The 19,015-nt window shown below is 38.0% G+C and overlaps 1 protein-coding gene across 1 annotated transcript in view; it reads left to right on the top strand.

Moving 5' to 3' along the window:
- Positions 1–14,900: 14,900 nt before the first annotated feature.
- LOC143889919 (protein transport protein SEC24 C-like) overlaps positions 14,901–19,015 on the top strand; it is a 53,997-nt gene continuing 49,882 nt past the window's right edge. Inside the window, exons 1-2 of the mRNA XM_077394320.1 lie at positions 14,901–15,176; positions 15,907–16,728. Coding sequence (XP_077250435.1) covers positions 15,964–16,728 — 765 coding nt within the window. The 5' untranslated portion in view covers positions 14,901–15,176; positions 15,907–15,963. The remainder of the gene's footprint in view (positions 15,177–15,906; positions 16,729–19,015) is intronic.

Raw genomic sequence — 19,015 nt, 5'->3', positions numbered from 1 at the left:
CGAGAAGTCGTAATCATTGAGTGGATGCCTACTAAGCTCATGGTTGCTGATCCACTTACGAATGCAATAGTGTGTGCACGACTTTATTTTATGTTGCCCAGGATGGGCTTGATGTAATACATTACTTTTATTTATTTCATTTTCTTATTAAATGTATATAAGGGAAAACCCTCGAGGTCAAACCCTTCACATAAAAGTAAGATATCTTATGGGGAGAGTAAGACCCAAAATTAGGGCAGCCCATAAGGACACAATTCCTCATTTATTGAGGTTACTCTAAGGGAGAATGACACCTCCTTGTTACCAGGCATACTCAAGAAGAGTTTTGTCCCAAGGGTGAAAGATAACTGAGGAGTATACTTAAGGTATAAGTGGACAAGAGGGTTATTTCTTGTTATAGCTAAGATAGAGTTCAGGAGACTCTCCACTCTTTCAATGAAGTTATGACAAATATGATTCCTCTCCTAAATATCTGTGTGCCCACTTGGAAAGCCCAGGTACCGGGTCCACTTGTATTATGGTCAAGCCATGTGGTATTGGCATTAGTGACTTAAAGGGTTAATATGTAAAACCATAATAGTCCTTAACTCCCAAAAGGGGTAGGGCTACTGGCATCCCTTCTTAAATCCTTGTAAAATTTCCCGACTAATGTACTAGGTGTACCTAAGGAAGGTTGAGGCGGCCAAGAGTGGTTGGAGTATATCCGGTCATTTGTGTCAAGCGGGGGATTGTTGGATATTGGCCCTGCATGGCCGGACATTCCCTTTGCCTAGGTGGCATATTACTCGTAAACTAAAGACTTGGTGTATAGGAGGATGGGTTTATCCTTTAATGATTCTATAATGGGACAATCTCACCAAGTATGTATCCCAAAATGAATCACCGAACGAGAGTTAGGATGACGGAGTTAATGCACCTTTGTCTTAATGGGTGGCCACCACCCACAGTCTCCATTGGAAATGGAATTGGACTCTCGGACAGAGGCAATGTCTATGGGGCCTAACACATTGCACATTGTGTTATAAAATAAAAGGACATGACCTACCATGATATCAATTAATTCCTGACATGGTGATGACATGCGATCTTATGCGATCAAGGGACACCCTATGCAACAATCGAGATCGTATTAATAATCTATGTCTGATCAGTCTCATGGGACCCCCTAATTGATCAAAATGGAAGTAATTGAGCTTATATGTACATGAATTAATGTAGACTATTCATGGTATGCCCTTCACCCAATTTACGTACAGTGAAATGTATTTAGATATTTTCAATAATTTAAGTCTCACCATTTATGTGCTTGATTATGTGCATGTACTTGCACTTATGCACGTCAATGGTTAATTTAGATGCCATTACATGCACTTTATTATATTTACATGTTAGTTAAAAGAGACTTAAACATTGAAAATTCATGCACGTGTAAGTGGTGTTTTGGAGACTCTTGATGGTCTTTACGTTCATTGTATATTGCTAACTCCAAGGATGGCCAGCTTGAAGAGTAAATGCATCATGAATGTAAAGAGTCAAATTCTCCCTATAAATACCTACCATGGATGGCTGGTTGAAGATATGAGTTGGAAAAGGAAGCCAACACATTTCTTGAGAGGGATTCATTTCTCTATTCACGCCTTTGGGGTACAAGTTAGCAAGTCTCTTCCTTGTCCTTCGGGATAGTCGGCGACTTGATACCTTAAATCCTCGTCTCCTTCAAAGGAACGGTAGAGATTTCTGTACCCCTCTCCCTCCAGCAGGTTATATTTTTGCTTAATCATTCTTCATCTCTTTGCTTGTGGTTTTATTAATGGTATTCATATTTTAGAAGGAAATCCATTTGGCTATTTATCACACTCAACATACTCCACGGCCGAGAAACACGATCTTCCACTATGAGAAAACAATATACAAGGATTACAATAGATTTAACCCAAAACCCAAAACCCTTTCCCCGCTTCTCAAACTCAAGATCGTACCCAAGAGATAACCCAAGAAAAACCCAAGAGAAAGTACCCGAGAGAAAACCCAAAGAAAACACTTTCTTCTTCATCTCTCTCATTTTTTTCTCTCTCACGCCCCAAGCAACTCTTTTAACAACCTTGCCGTGTAAAGAGACTTGTCATTTTAGGTTTTTCAAAAAAGAAAACCTATACAGAGCTACTTGCCTATTTTAGCTTCGCCTTCCCAACCAAGCAATCCATCCCGTGGGAAATAAGGCAACTTCCCAACAATCTCCACCTTGGCTTATTTCCCAACCACCTGAAGATTTTCCGTTGATATCGCCACCGGTCCGCTGTCACCGCGAAACCACCATTGGCCTTTTGAAGTACCAGCTACACACCCTCGAATCATCCTGGTTCTGACTCCTCTCGATTCGATCAACACGGCCAATGCACATGTGTAGCTGGCAACCTGTTGACTCACCCAGTCAACCTTGGAGAGGGATCTCGATCCAACCTCCCCAACGCAGGTACTGTCACCTTCTCACCATCGTTTGCAACCTGAAAACCTAACTCTGCACCAACTACGAAAGAGACCCTACGCGTGCACGTGCTACCACTCCGTTTCCAACTAACTATCAAGATCTTGGGAACACTAGTCACCCCGACTAGACGATACAACCAGCCACACTTTTCTCCTTTCATCAGAACCATACAGCCTCGTGTGTTTTTCATGGCTCCACCTGCAGCTGAATGCTTGAAATTAACAAGAGGGGGAGTGAATTGGTTTTAACACTAATTTATACCTTTTTAAATTTAAGTATTAAACCTAATTTGATTTTTCTTCTCTTGATTAGATTTTGGTTAGTTCAAATAAGATCAAAACAAAATGAAATGCCAAACCAAAACAAGAATGAAATGTGCAAGACAAGGAAGGAACACACCGATGTATAGTAATTCGGGCAAAGCCCTACTCCACTCTTCTTAAGATCGTCCTTAAGGATTTCCACTATGTGAGACCTCCACGATGCCCCGCTCCGAGGCGATTACACTTCCAAGGGGTATTAAATGAGGATGCCCTTGACACCTTTACACCGACTCTCCTTCTTCGCCGAGTTCTAAGCGATACTCCCTAGGGTATTAAAATAGGATGCCCTAGTCACCTTTATAATAAATGGAAGATGCACGATGTAGTCCCCTTGAGTGCTCTCCACAATAGATTGCAAGTGAAAGCCCTAAATCCAAACTCAAAATGATTTGCAAGTGCAAGGCAAGTTTGGGGAGAAGAAAAATAAAATCTCAAGCCAAAGGAATTTGCAAGTTCTTTGAAATGCTTAAGGGTGTTTTTCAAATGGTTCAAGAAGGAAAAATAATCCTCTTGAATGTGTTTTTATAGCCCTTGAGAAGATATGACCGTTTGGGGGTGTTAATATCAAAAACCAAATTTTAATTCAAAAACCAACGGCTCTTTTCTGTGCTGCCGCGACGTTCTCGGAGTTCCGAGTACCATTCTCGGAGCTCCGAGACAAATTCTCGGAGTTCCGAGAGAACGGCCATAATATGAAAAATACTACTGGACCATTTCTCGGAGTTCCGAGAAAATTTCTCGGAGTTCCGAGAAGCCTAAAATCAGCATGACTTTTCTATTTTTGTTGCTATTTGATTTTGGGCTTTGGAACTCAATTCCTATGTCAATTTGGAATGTTTATGAGGGTCCCAACATGTTGGTCCACCACATAACCATTCACTTAACCATTTAAGTTCTTAAGTGGTTTTGGAAACTATTTTGAAAACCTTGTCTTGACTTAGAAATCTAAAGAGAGAAGGATATACAATGAAATCTAGGTAACTCTCAACTTCTCTTTAGCCTTGGTCTTCCATTTTGTGTATGCTTACTTGAGAGATAATGTGAGCTTCACTTAGCTCCTTTGACTCTTATGTGGTACATCTTCAAGCTTGACCATGTGGTGTGTTGGTTCCTTCATTGATCAACCTATCTTAACACAACACTTCAAGGTAAATTGATTAGTATTCAAGAACATAATCAATTATGTTTAGAATCATCAAAACAAGATAGGAGAGTAGACCCTTGGGCTTACAATCTCCCCATTTTTTATGATGACAAACAAAATTGATTATGAGGTGTGTGTGGAGTGACATAATAGGCAAGTGAATGCAGGAACTCCCCCTCAATATATGCACAATGATAAATGATAACAAGTAAAAGCATATAGTGCATATAGGCAATTGAATAGATAATCAATTTCAAATGACATAATAGGCAAGTGAATTCAGGAACTCCCCCTCAATATATGCACAATGATAAATGATGACAAGTAAAAGCATATAGTGCATATAGGCAATTGAATAGATAATCAATTTCAAACTTCTCCCCCTTCTGTCATTGACAGAAAGGGCGAACTAAAATATATAGCAAATAGGAGTGAATGAAGATTGAGTTAGGTACTCCCCCTAAATCAATGCTTATGGTATAAAATATGTAGTCAAGTAATGCACATATACCTGTTCATGATCGAGATGTTGACATATTGTCAAATTGTTAGGTGTTTTAATTAAGGTGAAGGTACCTCTCCATCTTAGAGAACTAAGAAGGCTAAGAGTACCAATTTGGTGATTTTTAAGATTAATGTTTGACATCTCATTCATGCAGATACTACCAAACAGGGATGATATATATATACTTTATAGATAAGCTGGTGAAAGGCACAAAGTATTTATCTAGCAATTTCTTTGACTTGATCCGCACTCCAAATGTTCAAGGCACTTCGGATATAACATATTCTATCATCACTAAGGGGTTTTGTAAAGATATCAGCCAATTGTTCCTCAGTGTTGATATATTTTAAGCAAATATCTCCTTTTTGTGAGTGATCTCTAATGAAGTGGTGCCTAATCTCAATATGTTTGGTTCTAGTGTAGTATTGTCACATTGGATGAGAATATTTTCCATTTTAATTTCATAGTCCATTAATGTGCTTTTCATCCATAGGACTTGTGCACAGCAAGCTCCAGCTGCCACACATTCTGCTTCTGTTGTGGATAGAGCTACTGAATTTTGTTTCTTGCTAAACCATGAAACAAGTGATTTGCCCAAGAATTGACAAGTCCCACTAGTGCTTTTTCTATCTACTCTACATCCAGTAAAGTCTGCATCTGAATATCCAATGAGAGTGAAGGCAGTAGATCTTTCATACCATAATCCCAAACTTTGGGTTCCTCCTAAGTACTTGAAGATCTTCTTGACTGTCGATAGGTGAGACTCCTTTGGATCCGATTGAAATCGAGCACAGAGACAGACAGTAAACATAATGTCTGGTCTGCTGGCTGTCAAATAGAGTAGGCTACCTATCATACCCCTATACATCTTTTGGTCCACAGATTTGCCAAATTCATCCATTTCTAACTTAGCAGTTGTACTCATGGGAATTCTTGATGTCTTACTACTATCCATACCATACTTCTTTAATAACTCCTTTGTATATTTTTCCTGATTTATAAATATCCCATTTTGGTATTGTCTGATTTGGAGTCCTAAGAAGTAGGTTAGCTCACCCATCATGCTCATTTCAAATTCATTTTTCATTAGAGTTGCAAATTCATCACACATTTTTTTATTAGTCGAGCCACATATGGTGTCATCCACATAAATCTGGACAAGGAGGATATCTTGATTTTCTCTTTTGATAAATAATATTTTATCCACCTTTCCCATCTCAAAACCTTTTTCCACTAGGAAGGTGCAAAGCCTCTCATACCAAGCTCTAGGAGCTTGCTTCAACCCATATAAAGCCTTATCAAGCTTGAAGACGTGATTTGGATGTTTGTAGTCTTCAAAACCTGGAGGTTGCTCAACATACACTTCCTCTTGGATATAGCCATTTAGGAAGGCACTTTTGACATTCATTTGATATAGTTTAAATCTTTTATGAGATGCATATGCCAAGAGTATCCTAATAGCTTCTATATGGGCAACAGGAGCAAATATCTCATCATAGTCTATTCCTTCCTCCTGATTGTACCCTTGGGCTACAAGCCTAGCTTTATTTCTAGTGATAATTCCATTTTCATCAATTTTGTTTCTATACACCCATCTTGTGCCAATAACTGGATGATCACTAGGCTTAGGCACTAGCCTCCATACCTTGTTCCTTTCGAATTGACTCAACTCTTCTTGCATAGCCATCAACCAATATTTATCCTTTTCGGCTTCCTTGATGGACTTAGGTTCGAATTCAGATAGGAACGCCAAGTTGTTACTCACACTTCGATAATATGATCTAGTTCTTACTGGCGATGTGGCATCACCTAAGATTTGGGATTCAGGATGATCTACCAATATTCTCCTATCCCTAGGTAATGAGTCATCATCTACACTCTCAACTTCCTCACTATGTAATGTATCACTTGTAGATGCATGGGGAGCAGTATTTGTCTTAGGTAAGAGATGTTCAATAGGTTCATCCTCATCATGTGGCATTTCTTGAGGTGTTGGCTCTCTCTCATCAAATGTAACATACATGGATTCTTCTACAACTAGGGTTCTTCTATTAAATACTCTATATGCTTTGCTATGTGTAGAATACCCTAAGAATATGCCATCATCCGACTTTTTATCAAATTTGTGTAAGTTATCTTTAATGTTCAAGATGTAGCATTTACAACCAAACACTCTAAAGTAGCTTATATTTGGTTTCAAGTTTTGCCAAAGTTCATAAGGTGTTTTCTTAGAAATTGGCCTCATATATACCCTATTTATGATATAGCAAGCGGTGCTAACCGCCTCCGCCCAAAATTATCTAGGGAGATCATTTTCATGTAACATGGTTCTAGCTATTTCTTGGAGGATTCGGTTCTTTCTTTCTACAACCCCATTTTGTTGAGGTGTCCTAGGTGCCGAAAAGTTGTGTTTGATGCCATGTTCATTACAGTAAGTGTCAAAGTGTACATTTTCAAATTCCATTCCATGTTCACTCCTAATATAAGATATGGCAATACCTTTCTCATTTTGGACTTGATTACATAACTTAAGAAAATTTTCATAGGTTTCATCTTTATGTGCTAAAAATATGACCCATGTAAATCGTGAGAAGTCATCTACAACGACAAACACGTACCTCTTTCCACCTAGGCTACTTGTCTTCATTGGTCCAAAAAGATCCATATGAAGTAGTTGCAAGGGGTAGGAGGTTGAGATCACATTTTTAGGGGCAAATGAGCTCTTTAATTGTTTGCCTAATTGACAAGTTCTACAAATATGATCTTTGGTGTACTTGAACTTAGGCAATCCTCTAACAATGTCTTTTGAGGAGATGGTTGAAATGAGATCCATTCCGGCATGACCTAATCTCCTATGCCATAACCAAGAATCTTCACTAATGGCATTAAGACAAGTTACATTTTGGAGTCTAAGATCATCTAGCCCAATAGTGTAAATGTTATTGTCTCTAGAACCTATGAATTATACTTTTCCATCTATCTTATTTTTAACAATGCATTTGTCGGGGTTGAAGACTACTTCAAAATCATTGTCACACAATTGACTAATGCTAATAAGATTATGAGATAAGCCATCAATATAAAGTACATCATGTATGGGAGAGGTAGAGTTACCTATGGTGCCTTCTCCTTTGACTTTTCCTTTCTTATCATCTCCAAAGGTAACATCTCCACCATCCTTGAGTGATAGGGATGCAAATTGAGTGAGATCTCCGGTCATGTGTCTAGAGTATCCACTATCAATGTACCATATGTTCTTCTTGTTTTGGCTTTTAAGGCATACCTACATATGAATAGGCAAGTGAGATCCCTTAGGTACCCAAATTTTCCTAATCTTGCTAAGTTCATTTATTTTCACTTTAGCGTTCAATTTGATTTTATCTTGTTTAGCATACATGCAAGCAACCTTATAATGTCCTTCTAGACCACAATAAAAGCAAGTTTTAGTACCACTAGAAGAAGCCTTTACAAATTTATTTTTATAGTTTGACATTGTAGTATTCCATTTATGTCCAAGTCCACTTTTATCATGTGACAATCTTTGAATATTAACAAGCCTATCCAATTTTAGTGAACCATGTTCAAATTTTTCCAAGAGTTTCTTTAACTCATCATATTCATGAGATAGTTTACTATTTTCATGCTTTAGCTTGTTGTTTTTAATAGATAGTTCTTGTCGATTTTCATTAAAATCTTGATGGTAGCATTTAGATTATGAATTTCAATTTTATATTTTTCATTTTCATCATCTAAAAATTCATGATCTTTCTTTAACCAACCAAATTCCTTTGTTATGCTAGAAAGAGAATTTTCAAGAGATGCATTTTTATCAAGTTCTATTTCAAGTTCATCATGTGCACTTTGCAAGGAATCAAGAACTTCTTTTAAAATAATGACATCATTTAAAGTACTTACCTCTTGATTGTCATTTGTTGAGGCCATGAAGCAAATATTTTTTGCTATCAAGCAATCTTCTCCATCATTTGGTTCACCTTCACTTTCATTGTCCTCATCCCATGTGGCGCTCATTCCTTTCTTGCCTTCTCTTCTCTTGAAACGATTGTTTGAAGTAGGCTCATTGTTGAGTGGACAATTCGGGCAAATGTGTCCAAGTTTCTTGCATCCGTAGCATCGGGGTTGAGATGATCCGTCACCGAGCTCTTATTTCTTCTTGAATGGAGGATTGGTTCTTCTATTTCTCATGCCTCCCATATTCCTTTGCAAGAACTTGATCCTTCTTGTTAGGAGGGCTACCTCATCTTCCATATCTTCCTTTACCTCTTCATCATCACTTAAATTGCAAGCAAAAGCAACACCTTTTCCTTTTTCAATTTTATTTTCAATTTCGGGTGCTTTTGTTTTGAAAATCATCTCATGGGTTATCAAGGACCCTATTAGTTCATCTAGGTTTAGTGTATTCATGTCCTTGGCTTCGGTGATTGCGGAGGTTTTGGATTCTCATGATAAAGGTAGGGATCTAAGGATTTTGGTCACTAAATCTCTATTTAAAAATTATTTTTCAAGTCCCCTTAGTCCATTTACTAGGTTAGTGAATCTAGTGTACATGTCGACAATAGTTTCATCGGGTGTCATTTGAAAGAGTTCATATTGCCTAAATAGATGATTCATTTTAGATTCCTTAACTTGGTCAGTTCCCTCATGTGTAACTTCTAAGGTGTCCCAAATTTCCTTAGCCGAATTGAAGTTTGAAACTCCATTGAATTCTCCGGGTGACAACGCACAAATTAAAGAATTCATGGCTTTGGCATTGTAGTTTGAGGCTTGTTGTTCGGCTTCGGTCCAATCATTTAGAGTTCTAGTGGGCAAGGTGTATCCATTATGAATGGCTCTCCACATTTGGTAATCTTGGGTTAAAAAGATTTTCATTTTGATTTTTCAAAATCCATAATTTGTTCCATCAAAATAGAGTGGCCTAGTGTTTGAGTATCCTTCATGGTGTTGAGAGTAGTTTGCTATTTTTAGAATCTTTTCTCTAGACCGGTTAGGGTTTTAAATAAAGTAAAGACGAGGCTCTGATACCAATTGAAATTAACAAGAGGGGGGGTGAATTGGTTTTAACACTAATTTATACCTTTTTAAATTTAAGTATTAAACATAATTTGATTTTTCATCTCTTGATTAGATTTTGTTAGTTCAAATAAGATCAAAACAAAATGAAATGCCAAACCAAAACAAGAATGAAATGTGCAAGACAAGGAATGAACACACCGATGTATAATGGTTCGGGCAAAGCCCTACTCCACTCTTCTTAAGATCGTCCTTAAGGATTTCCACTATGTGAGACCTCCACAATGCCCGGCTCCGAGGCGATTACACTTCCAAGGGGTATTAAATGAGGATGCCCTTGACACCTTTACACCGACTCTCCTTCTTCGCCGAGTTCTAAGCGATACTCCCTAGGGTATTAAAATAGGATGCCCTAGCCACCTTTACAATAAATGAAAGATGAAATGTTTGGCTTCTCTTGAAGGCTTGATGCACGATGTAGTCCCCTTGAGTGCTCTCCACAATAGATTGCAAGTAAAAGCCCTAAATCCAAACTCAAAATGATTTGCAAGTGCAAGGCAAGTTTGGAGAGAAGAAAAACAAAATCTCAAGCCAAAGGTGTAAGTTCTTTGAAATGCTTAAGGGTGTTTTTCAAATGGTTCAAGAAGGAAAAATAATCCTCTTGAATGTGTTTTTATAACCCTTGAGAAGATATTACCGTTTGGGGGTGTTAATATCAAAAACCAAATTTTAATTCAAAAACCAACGGCTCTTTTCTGTGCTGTCGCGACGTTCTCGGAGTTCCGAGAGAACGGCCAGAATATGAAAAATACTACTGGACCATTTCTTGGAGTTCCGAGAGAATGGCTAGAAGTTGTAAAATACTACTGGACCATTTCTCGGAGTTCCGAGAAGCCTAAAATCAGCATGACTTTTCTGTTTTTGTTGCTATTTGATTTTGGGCTTTGGAACTCAACTCCTATGTCAATTTGGAATGTTTATGAGGGTCCCAACATGTTGGTCCACCACATAACCATTCACTTAACCATTTAAGTTATTAAGTGGTTTTGGAAACTATTTTGAAAACCTTGCCTTGACTTAGAAATCTAAAGAGAGAAGGATGTACAATGAAATCTAGGTAACTCTCAACTTCTCTTTAGCCTTGGTCTTCCATTTTGTGTATGCTTGCTTGAGAGATAATGTGAGCTCTACGTAGCTCCTTTGACTCTTGTGTGGTACATCTTCAAGCATGACCATGTGGTGTGTTGGTTCCTTCAATGATCAACCTATCTTAACACAACACTTCAAGGTAAATTGATTAGTATTCAAGAACATAATCAATTATGTTTAGAATCATCAAAACAAGATAGGAGAGTACACCATTGGGCTTACAATGCCTGCAACCCCTGAAGTCCAACCGGCTAAGAGATACTAGATTCCTTCGCATCTTTGGGACATACGCCACACCACCCAAAGTACGAACCATTCCATTGAACATCTTGATCTTTATCGTCCCAACTCCTGTGATGTCACAAGTAGATCTGTCACCTAAGGACACAACACCTGCTTTTATCTCCTGGAACGTATCAAAATATTCCCTCCTAGAGCATACATGAACAGAGCACCCTAAATCTAAAATACACTCATCATGAGGAGAAGTGTGATTACCTGTGGAGATTGTGAGAACGTCTCCAAACTCTTCGCTCTGTTCATCAGTTACCGTCGCCACAGCATTCATAGCACCATTGCCCGCCTGGTCAGCTCGCTTCGGATAATCCCGCTTGATGTGGTCATATTCCCTGCAACGGTAACACTGCACCCTCTTTCTGCCGACTCTGGACCTTGACCTGCCTTTTCCTGATTCCCTGTCAGACGACCTTCCTCTTTGATTCCCACCATGAACAACCAACCCATGATCTTCATTTCCACCAAGAATAGGTTTCTTTCACATCTCATTCGATAAGAGCGACGTCGTGACTTCCTCCAACTTTATCGTATCCTTACCATATAATAAAGTCGTCATCAGGTTGTCATATGAATCACGAAGTGAAGTAAGAAGCAAAAGGGGTCTTGTCTTCTTTCTTCAACTTTTCGTCAACCTTGTGGAGTTGATCCACAAGCTCGTTGAACACTGTGATGTATTCCAGAAGATCTCTGCCTTCCTGCATCTTCAGCCCTTACAATTGCCGCTTCATATACAACCGGTTGGCCAAGCTGTTTGACATATAAAGCTTTTCCAACTTCTCACATAATTTAGGCGCATCTTCTTTTTCCATAACGTTAAACATAACGCTATCTGTCAGACATAGTCGAATCGTGCTGACCGCCTTCGACTCTATGTCTTCCCACTCGGCTTCCGTAATCTTCTCTCTCTTCCCATCATTTCCCTTCTACGCCTTAGCTAATCCATGTTGAACTAGGATGTCCTTCACTCTCATCTACCATAGCGTGAAACTGTCTTTTCCATCAGATCTGTTGATGTTGACCCTGTTACGTGCACTAAAAGAAGACTCTGATGCTACTGTGGACACCGGGGGGTTAGTAGATCACGTGCCATGGCGGATACTACTGGATAATTTTTTTCATGTTCTTTTTCATCAGGATTAAGGTAGCTTGAATAATCATTTTTCAAATATAATGATAGCTCATCAGAAGATGTACTAGCACTATGTTTTGGTCTTTTTTGATTTATTAGTGACCAAAGTGGATTATTTCTAGGTTGGTAGTTTTGTGAAGAACTCGGTCTTCTATGTCCGTGTTCTGTCTCATACAATGCATACATAGAATGCAATAATTTTGTAATCTCATCTATGTTATGCCCAGATCCAATACCCGAGTTTTCATTGCATGCATTTAGAAGAACCTCTAAACCTTGTAACTTAAACCTAGGGTCCATTATTGTACTTAAACAATATAGAAGAGGAATTTCTTGAAAATATTTTTTAAATTTATCCTCCATTCTATCAACTATACTTCCATATCCCAAGCTCTATCTATTGTTTTGAAAACAAACATTAATTTTATATATTTGACCCAAAATTAATTGTGAAGTTTGATAGTAAACTCCGGAAAGAAGATTAGTTGCATTTAAAAATACTTCTAATAAATCTGAAATAATTTCACAATTGTTCCAATATTCTAGAGATAAATTATAATTAGCAGGTGGAGGCATATGTTCTTGGCAAAATATTGTAATTATAGTTTTGAACTCAAATGATGCTTTTAACATTTTATAAGTTGAATTCCACCTAATTTTAATATCTAAGGGGTTTTTTTTGTAGTTTTTCCCAAAATTTTTACACAAAGCTTTAAATTCTTGTCTTCTATGCCCTGAAGACTGAATAATCTGAATACAATATTTAATAGTCTCTATTTGTGGTGCAAATTTCGATAAACCATATTGTACAGTCAAATTTAAAATATGGCATGCACATCTAATATGAAATAGTTCCCCATTTAAAATAGGTTTCAATTGAGATTTTAATAACCCTATTGATGCCGTGTTATTACTAGCATTATAAAGCTAATAGAAAAAAAAATTATTTTGAATTTTAAAATCGTGAACAGTAGATAATATAGATTTTGATATAGAATGACCATTATGCACGATTTCTAATTCAATAAAACTAAGTATTCTTTTTTCTAATATCCAGTTCGAATTAATATAGTGTGCTGTTACACAAATATAGCCTACATTTTGTTTACTGGTCCAAATATCAGAAGTAAGTGAAATTTTTCCGTTAAAATTTTCAAAGCTTGAAATCAATTGTTCTTTACATGCAGTAAATAATTTAAACGAATTTGATTTTACAGTACTTTTAGTCACTTTTTTAAAAGCAGGATTTAGAGCTCTATGAACATATTTTTCAAATCTTTGACTTTCGGCCAAAACAAATGGTTGCTCATCTTGTATGATATATGATTCTAGTTCTCTCCTGCTCGTATCTTGAGAATAAGAAAAAGTTCCTAATGAACTGGAAGTAAGGCTTAATTTGATTTGTTTAGGGTCAATGACCAATGCTTTGCACTACAAACAGTGGAATGTCTTGCCAAGTGCCATGTTCCACCTTTACTCTTACAACTGAAATATTTTTTACATAATTTAGAAATAGCCTTATATTCTAAAACTCCCTCAGAATCTTTCATTTTTTCAATGGTAAAGGACTTCCATACCTGTGAAATCCTATCTCTAGAGGTCTTAGAACTAGGAGTTTGACTCCCACTAGGACTACAAGGTCATTCAGTAGGTTGAAGAGGAATTTGATATTCGGATCCAAGAGTGTATGTATCCTCATTCCAAGATTCTGCACAAGCGTCAATTAATTCCTTATTTCCCATGATTTCATTTGGTTCAAGGCCATGGTCGTTAAAAAAGTGGTCGTGTGAACCGGCCATTTTAAAAAAATTATAAAGATAGGCTAGAAGTAAATTTTAAAAAATAGATGCTAAATACATCAACTTATGTAATCAACTTTGCTTGAATTGCTCACGGAGTTGTTGCGCCTTCTTAAATGCTAAATACCGCAAGTTGTTAAGCACCTCCTTAATCCCTTATTCTTAATCGCTAATCGAAGTGAGTAACAGCTGATTAGAGAAGGAGAGAAATAGATTGGATGTAATTAGAGAGAATGATTAGAGGTAATTAGAGAGAGTAATAAGAAAGAGTAATATGAAAGAGAGAGTAATATGAGAGAGAGTAATAAGAGTGAGAGTAATATGAGACAGAGTAATATGAGATAGTAATATGAAAGAGAAAGTAATGAGAGAGAGATAGAGAGAGTAATAAGAGAATAAGAGAGTAATTGAGGGTGAGAAATGAAGGGTGAGGGGAGGGATATTTATAAGGCTTGTAACATAATGAGTTACCAAAATACCCCTCAAATATAGTTGTTGGGGGTTATTTTGGTAAAAACATGTATAATCACTAAAGTACCCCTCAAATATAGTTGTTGAGGGGGTATTTTGGTAAAAACATGTATAATCACTAAAGTACCCAAAATATAGTTGTTGGGGTATTTCGATAAAGACATGTATAATCACTAAACTACTCTCCTAATATAGTTGTTGGGGCTTATTTTGGTAAAAACATGTGTAATCACTAAATTACCATCCTATTATAATTGTTGGGAAGGGTATTTTTGGAATACAAGAAGTTACACAGTATAATTTCTGAAATTACCCCTCTTACTACCCATTTTTTCTAACTTTAAGGGGTATTCTGGAAAAAACACCAAAAATTCAAAAAACAGCTGTCCCGCCCCGCCCCGCCCCGCTGCTTCGTGCCGTGCCAGCACGGCCCGCCCAAAAAAACCCTTTTGTGCCATGCCGGAACGACCTAATTGCCACCTTGACTAAGTCTAGCACACCTCGCATATTATTTCCCTCTAAATCACAGAAAGAAATTAATTTCCCAAGAAACAATTTCCGTCAGAAATGTTTTTCTTCGAATCCAAATAGATCCTGCTCTTCCTTCATTTTGGCGTGCCTTCAATGCGGACTTCAAAGTCGAATCAAATCCACTCGTAAACAAAATCTCTCTCTCTATATGCTGAGACCAGAGACCCCCCCAAAAACCAGCACGGATGAAAATAAACGAAAAGCTCTAACCACGGTTAGATTTTAACCCTTCCCTCTGTTTTAGGCCGAGTTCAAGTGTGTGAGAGAGAGGTTACGCTCCAACTGAGATCCCAGCCGTTGATCGACTCCTCGGTATTGTCCCCTCTCAGATCCTTCTTTCCAGTTTTGGCATTTTTTTTCCCATTTCGTTTTCCAGATCTCGGCCTGAGTTGAGTTGATTTCTTCGTTTTTTTTTTGTCCGATTCTGGATTCGATTCGTAACGTTTTTGGAATCAAAATTTTGAAGGTTTTATTTCTTTTCATAATAGATTTGGAATTGAAGCAGTTTGGAATACGTTGAGCATAAGATCTTTGATAGTTTTAGGGTTTTTATTGTTTTCACATATGTGTAGTGAAGTTTTTAGGGTTTTGATTAGGATTCATGGAAAAATTGTGATTTTTCTTGTCACAACATGCGGAATTGCTGAGATTTTGATTATTTAGAAGCGGTTTTTTATTTAAAACCAATGATAATTTATTTCTATTCAAGGAATTGATTGAAATTTTTGAAGAAATCGTTATTATTTCGATTGATTCGCAAAAGTTTACCTTTTTTTTATTTATGAAGTTGTATAGAATATTGAATTCTGGATGCATTTTTTTTAACAGTTGAATTTCGCAGGAGGAGAGCTTTCGGATTTTTGTGTATGTTTACTGTTTTGATTTATCACATTTGCAGAGATTAGATAAAGTTTTGGCAAAGGATATAGGTTTTCTGATCTTTCTTGTTGGATGTTACTTTTTTTTATTCTTGAATTTTGCTTGAGGAGAGCTTTTGGCTTTGTATGTATATGTTTACTGTTTTGATTAATCTCGTTTGCAGAGAGTAGATAAAGTTATACCCAAGGATTAAAGGTATTGTGCTCTGTTTTTGTTGTCCATGGCATCTCCTGTACCCTCCCGGGTACCTAGACCTGGTTATGCTCCCCCTAGTTTCAATCCTAATTTAGGAAGAACTCCTGATTCTTTAGCAGACAATATGCAAAACCTACAAATAAATCGCCCCCCTGGTCCCCCATCCTCCATGCCCAATTTGTCCGGTCCCAGACCACCACCCCCTTTTGCAAACCAACCCTTTTCGTCATCTCCCAATTTGACCCCTCCTATGGCGTCCTTTCCTGGTCCTACACCAGTTTCTCGCCCTGGCCCGCCACCATCCGGTTTTCCCCGAGCTGCCCCTCCCCCAATTGGCTCACCACAAGCCAACCCATCACCAAGTTTTGCTTCTGGAAGGCCGTCAGGGCCGCCATTTTCTCAGCCCCAACCTTTTGGCTTGAGAGCGCCACCACAGGGGGTGTTCCCTTCTGCACCAACTATGACAGGTCCCACTACACAACCGTTGAGTGATCAGGGTCCAATGAGTAATGGGCCGCACATGTTCACCCAAGGAACTTTGCCTGGCGGACCCCGTTTTCCTTCTGTTGGTAGCAATCAACAACCACCAGTTGGACCTCCTCCAATGTTGTCATCACCTCAGGCTCCTATTGGTCAAAGCATACACCCTTTTCCTGGAACTCCCATGTCCAGTGCTCCATTGGGTCCCCCCTCACAATTGGGCCCACCATTTTTGGCTACAAGTCAGGGCGTGCAACCACCTTCGGCTACACCATATGGCTCTCAAATGTGGCAGATGCAATCCCGACCGGTGAGTTTGTTCAAGAACCTGACTCTGTTTTTTCCTTCTGTGCTGCCATTGCATTTGTTGACAATGATTGATTTAATTTACTTTTCTGCTTGGCTACTTCATAATACAAAATTTCCTAGACCAGACTGAATAAGACTGAAGGATTTATTGTGCTTCGTATCGTCTGAAGCATTTTGTGCTTGTGTCCATTGTTGTAGTCAATCCACCACCTACATCTAAAGTATTAAACCCTGATTCTTCTTAGCCTCCTCGGACAAACTTCATAAATGTAATTATCTTGAAGTTTTGTGGAAAAACTGAGTCACTCATCTGATTATAAACTTCGCTTACAATGAGTTATTGTCTATGATTTGTGGACATGGACACGAGTGTCGCGTGTGTCGACACGGACATTGAGATTCGGACATGGCAAACTCCTAAAATTTAGAAATGAGGACACGCATAAAGTAGATAGTACATATAATCATGATTTGTGGACACAGATTCATATGCCAGGTTTCGACAAGGACATGAGGTATCTAACATGGCAACCCCTAAAAATCTAAAAATAATTTCACACTCAAACACATACATACATATAAAGTTATTGTCACTTCTAGCATGACACTTAAAAGTGTCTAAAGGAGTGTCGACTCGTGTGGACACGGGTGTTGTGTCGGACACGACACGCCATGTGTGTCGGCAATAAATTCAAAGTGTCGGCCAAATCATAGGTTATCGTATGTAATGCATATGCTGTTGATGCATAATCACATGCCTAGGTGCTAGGCATCCTTGTCATCACTGAGTCACTGACAGCTTGCATAGGCTGTAGGTGTCCACCTCCAATGTGGGGCATCAGGGTGTATTTTCTGCCTCATTGCCCTTGTTAGGGAGATTTGCATCTCCTAAACTCATTAAAAACTCACTTAATGAATCAATGCATCCTTAAGTAAAAATATAATCATCATTTAAAAAAAAAGTCAAAATATAATCAAATTTTTATTTTTTATTTTTTAAGATCAAATAAATGCTATTTCGGGTGGTTTCCTTCGTGTTTCCTTCTCAGAGAACTAGCTTGGAAATGCACGGGTGAAAGTAAATTTTTAAATAAAAAAGAAATTGTGTGAGTAAAAATTAATTGTATCTCTTTTGAAATCAAAATGATTAACAACTCAGGATTATCAATCTAAGACAGGATTATCAATCTAAGATATCGTAATAAGTCAATACTCCTAATACATTCATCTCAAAGGAATATGAACTAAGGAAAATTTAAGCAAATGCTAGAATAATTTTAAATAAGAAATTCTTCACGGAAGCTACTAGAGCACAGTAGACTGTTTGAAGCCTTCGCCTGATTCATACATTTTTGAACCCTTTGCCTTTAGCCAGCTGAAAGCATCACGTATATCCTCAATGGCGGCTTGCCAATCGAAACCTTCCACTAAATACAAACTGGAAAACAAAGACAATAGCAACAAAAAAACAGAAGTGTAGCTTATTTACCTCCAATAACATCAGAACCATACAAATAGTAAATAATAAAGTCCCTAGCAAATCCCTTAACATTGTGGTCCCCGTACATTGTAAATATTCAGTTCCCTCTACACAAAGATTACTACCATAACTAACGGTGATAGCATAAATTGTGTCACATACCTTTTAGCTTCACGTTTTATGTTCTTGAAGAACTATGTGAAAACACTAAGGCCCTGGCAGCCATGAATTTTGTTTCATGATAAATTAGTGTCTCCAAGTGGTGAGAAAGGGTCAGGGCAGGTGGGAGAAGGGGAGGCTTGAGAGGGAACGGAGTGGCTAAAAAAATCTTTCTCTTTGAGGGTTAGAAGTGGCTACAAAATCTTGCCCATTCGTCACTCATTCCCTCTCCTATCTATCCCTCTCCCACTGTCCCTTACCATACTCCGGGGAAAAAAATTCATGGTTGCCAAAAGTGCTCTAAATGGGCGAAAGCTCCAGAGACACATTCGATGCTACATGTGTTTATGACCTCAAACAACAGAACCGAGAAAACAAATATCTTTTAGAAGCTAACACGATTACTTTCTCCACCAATGTTTAAATGAAAAACACCCAAAAATTTAAAAAGAAGAAAAAGAAATACTGCTAGCCCAAGGGATTTGCTAGGGACCATCGCAGAAAGTCATTTCGCGGCTCGCTGTTTCGGCCACATGGATGATCTTAAATGTAATCGAAATCTGCTGAAAGGTGAGCTTGTGTGGCTGCTCTCTCATGCAGCAGCCAGCCGCAAATGCCTTTCTGTGATAGTCCCTAGCAAGATGGTCTA

This window comes from Tasmannia lanceolata, unplaced genomic scaffold (assembly GCF_043159265.1).
Source record: "Tasmannia lanceolata isolate RefF3 unplaced genomic scaffold, GAP_Taslan_0.1 ptg000013l, whole genome shotgun sequence".
NCBI classification, from domain to species: Eukaryota; Viridiplantae; Streptophyta; class Magnoliopsida; order Canellales; family Winteraceae; genus Tasmannia; species Tasmannia lanceolata.
This window is presented reverse-complemented; position numbering and strand designations above follow the sequence as displayed.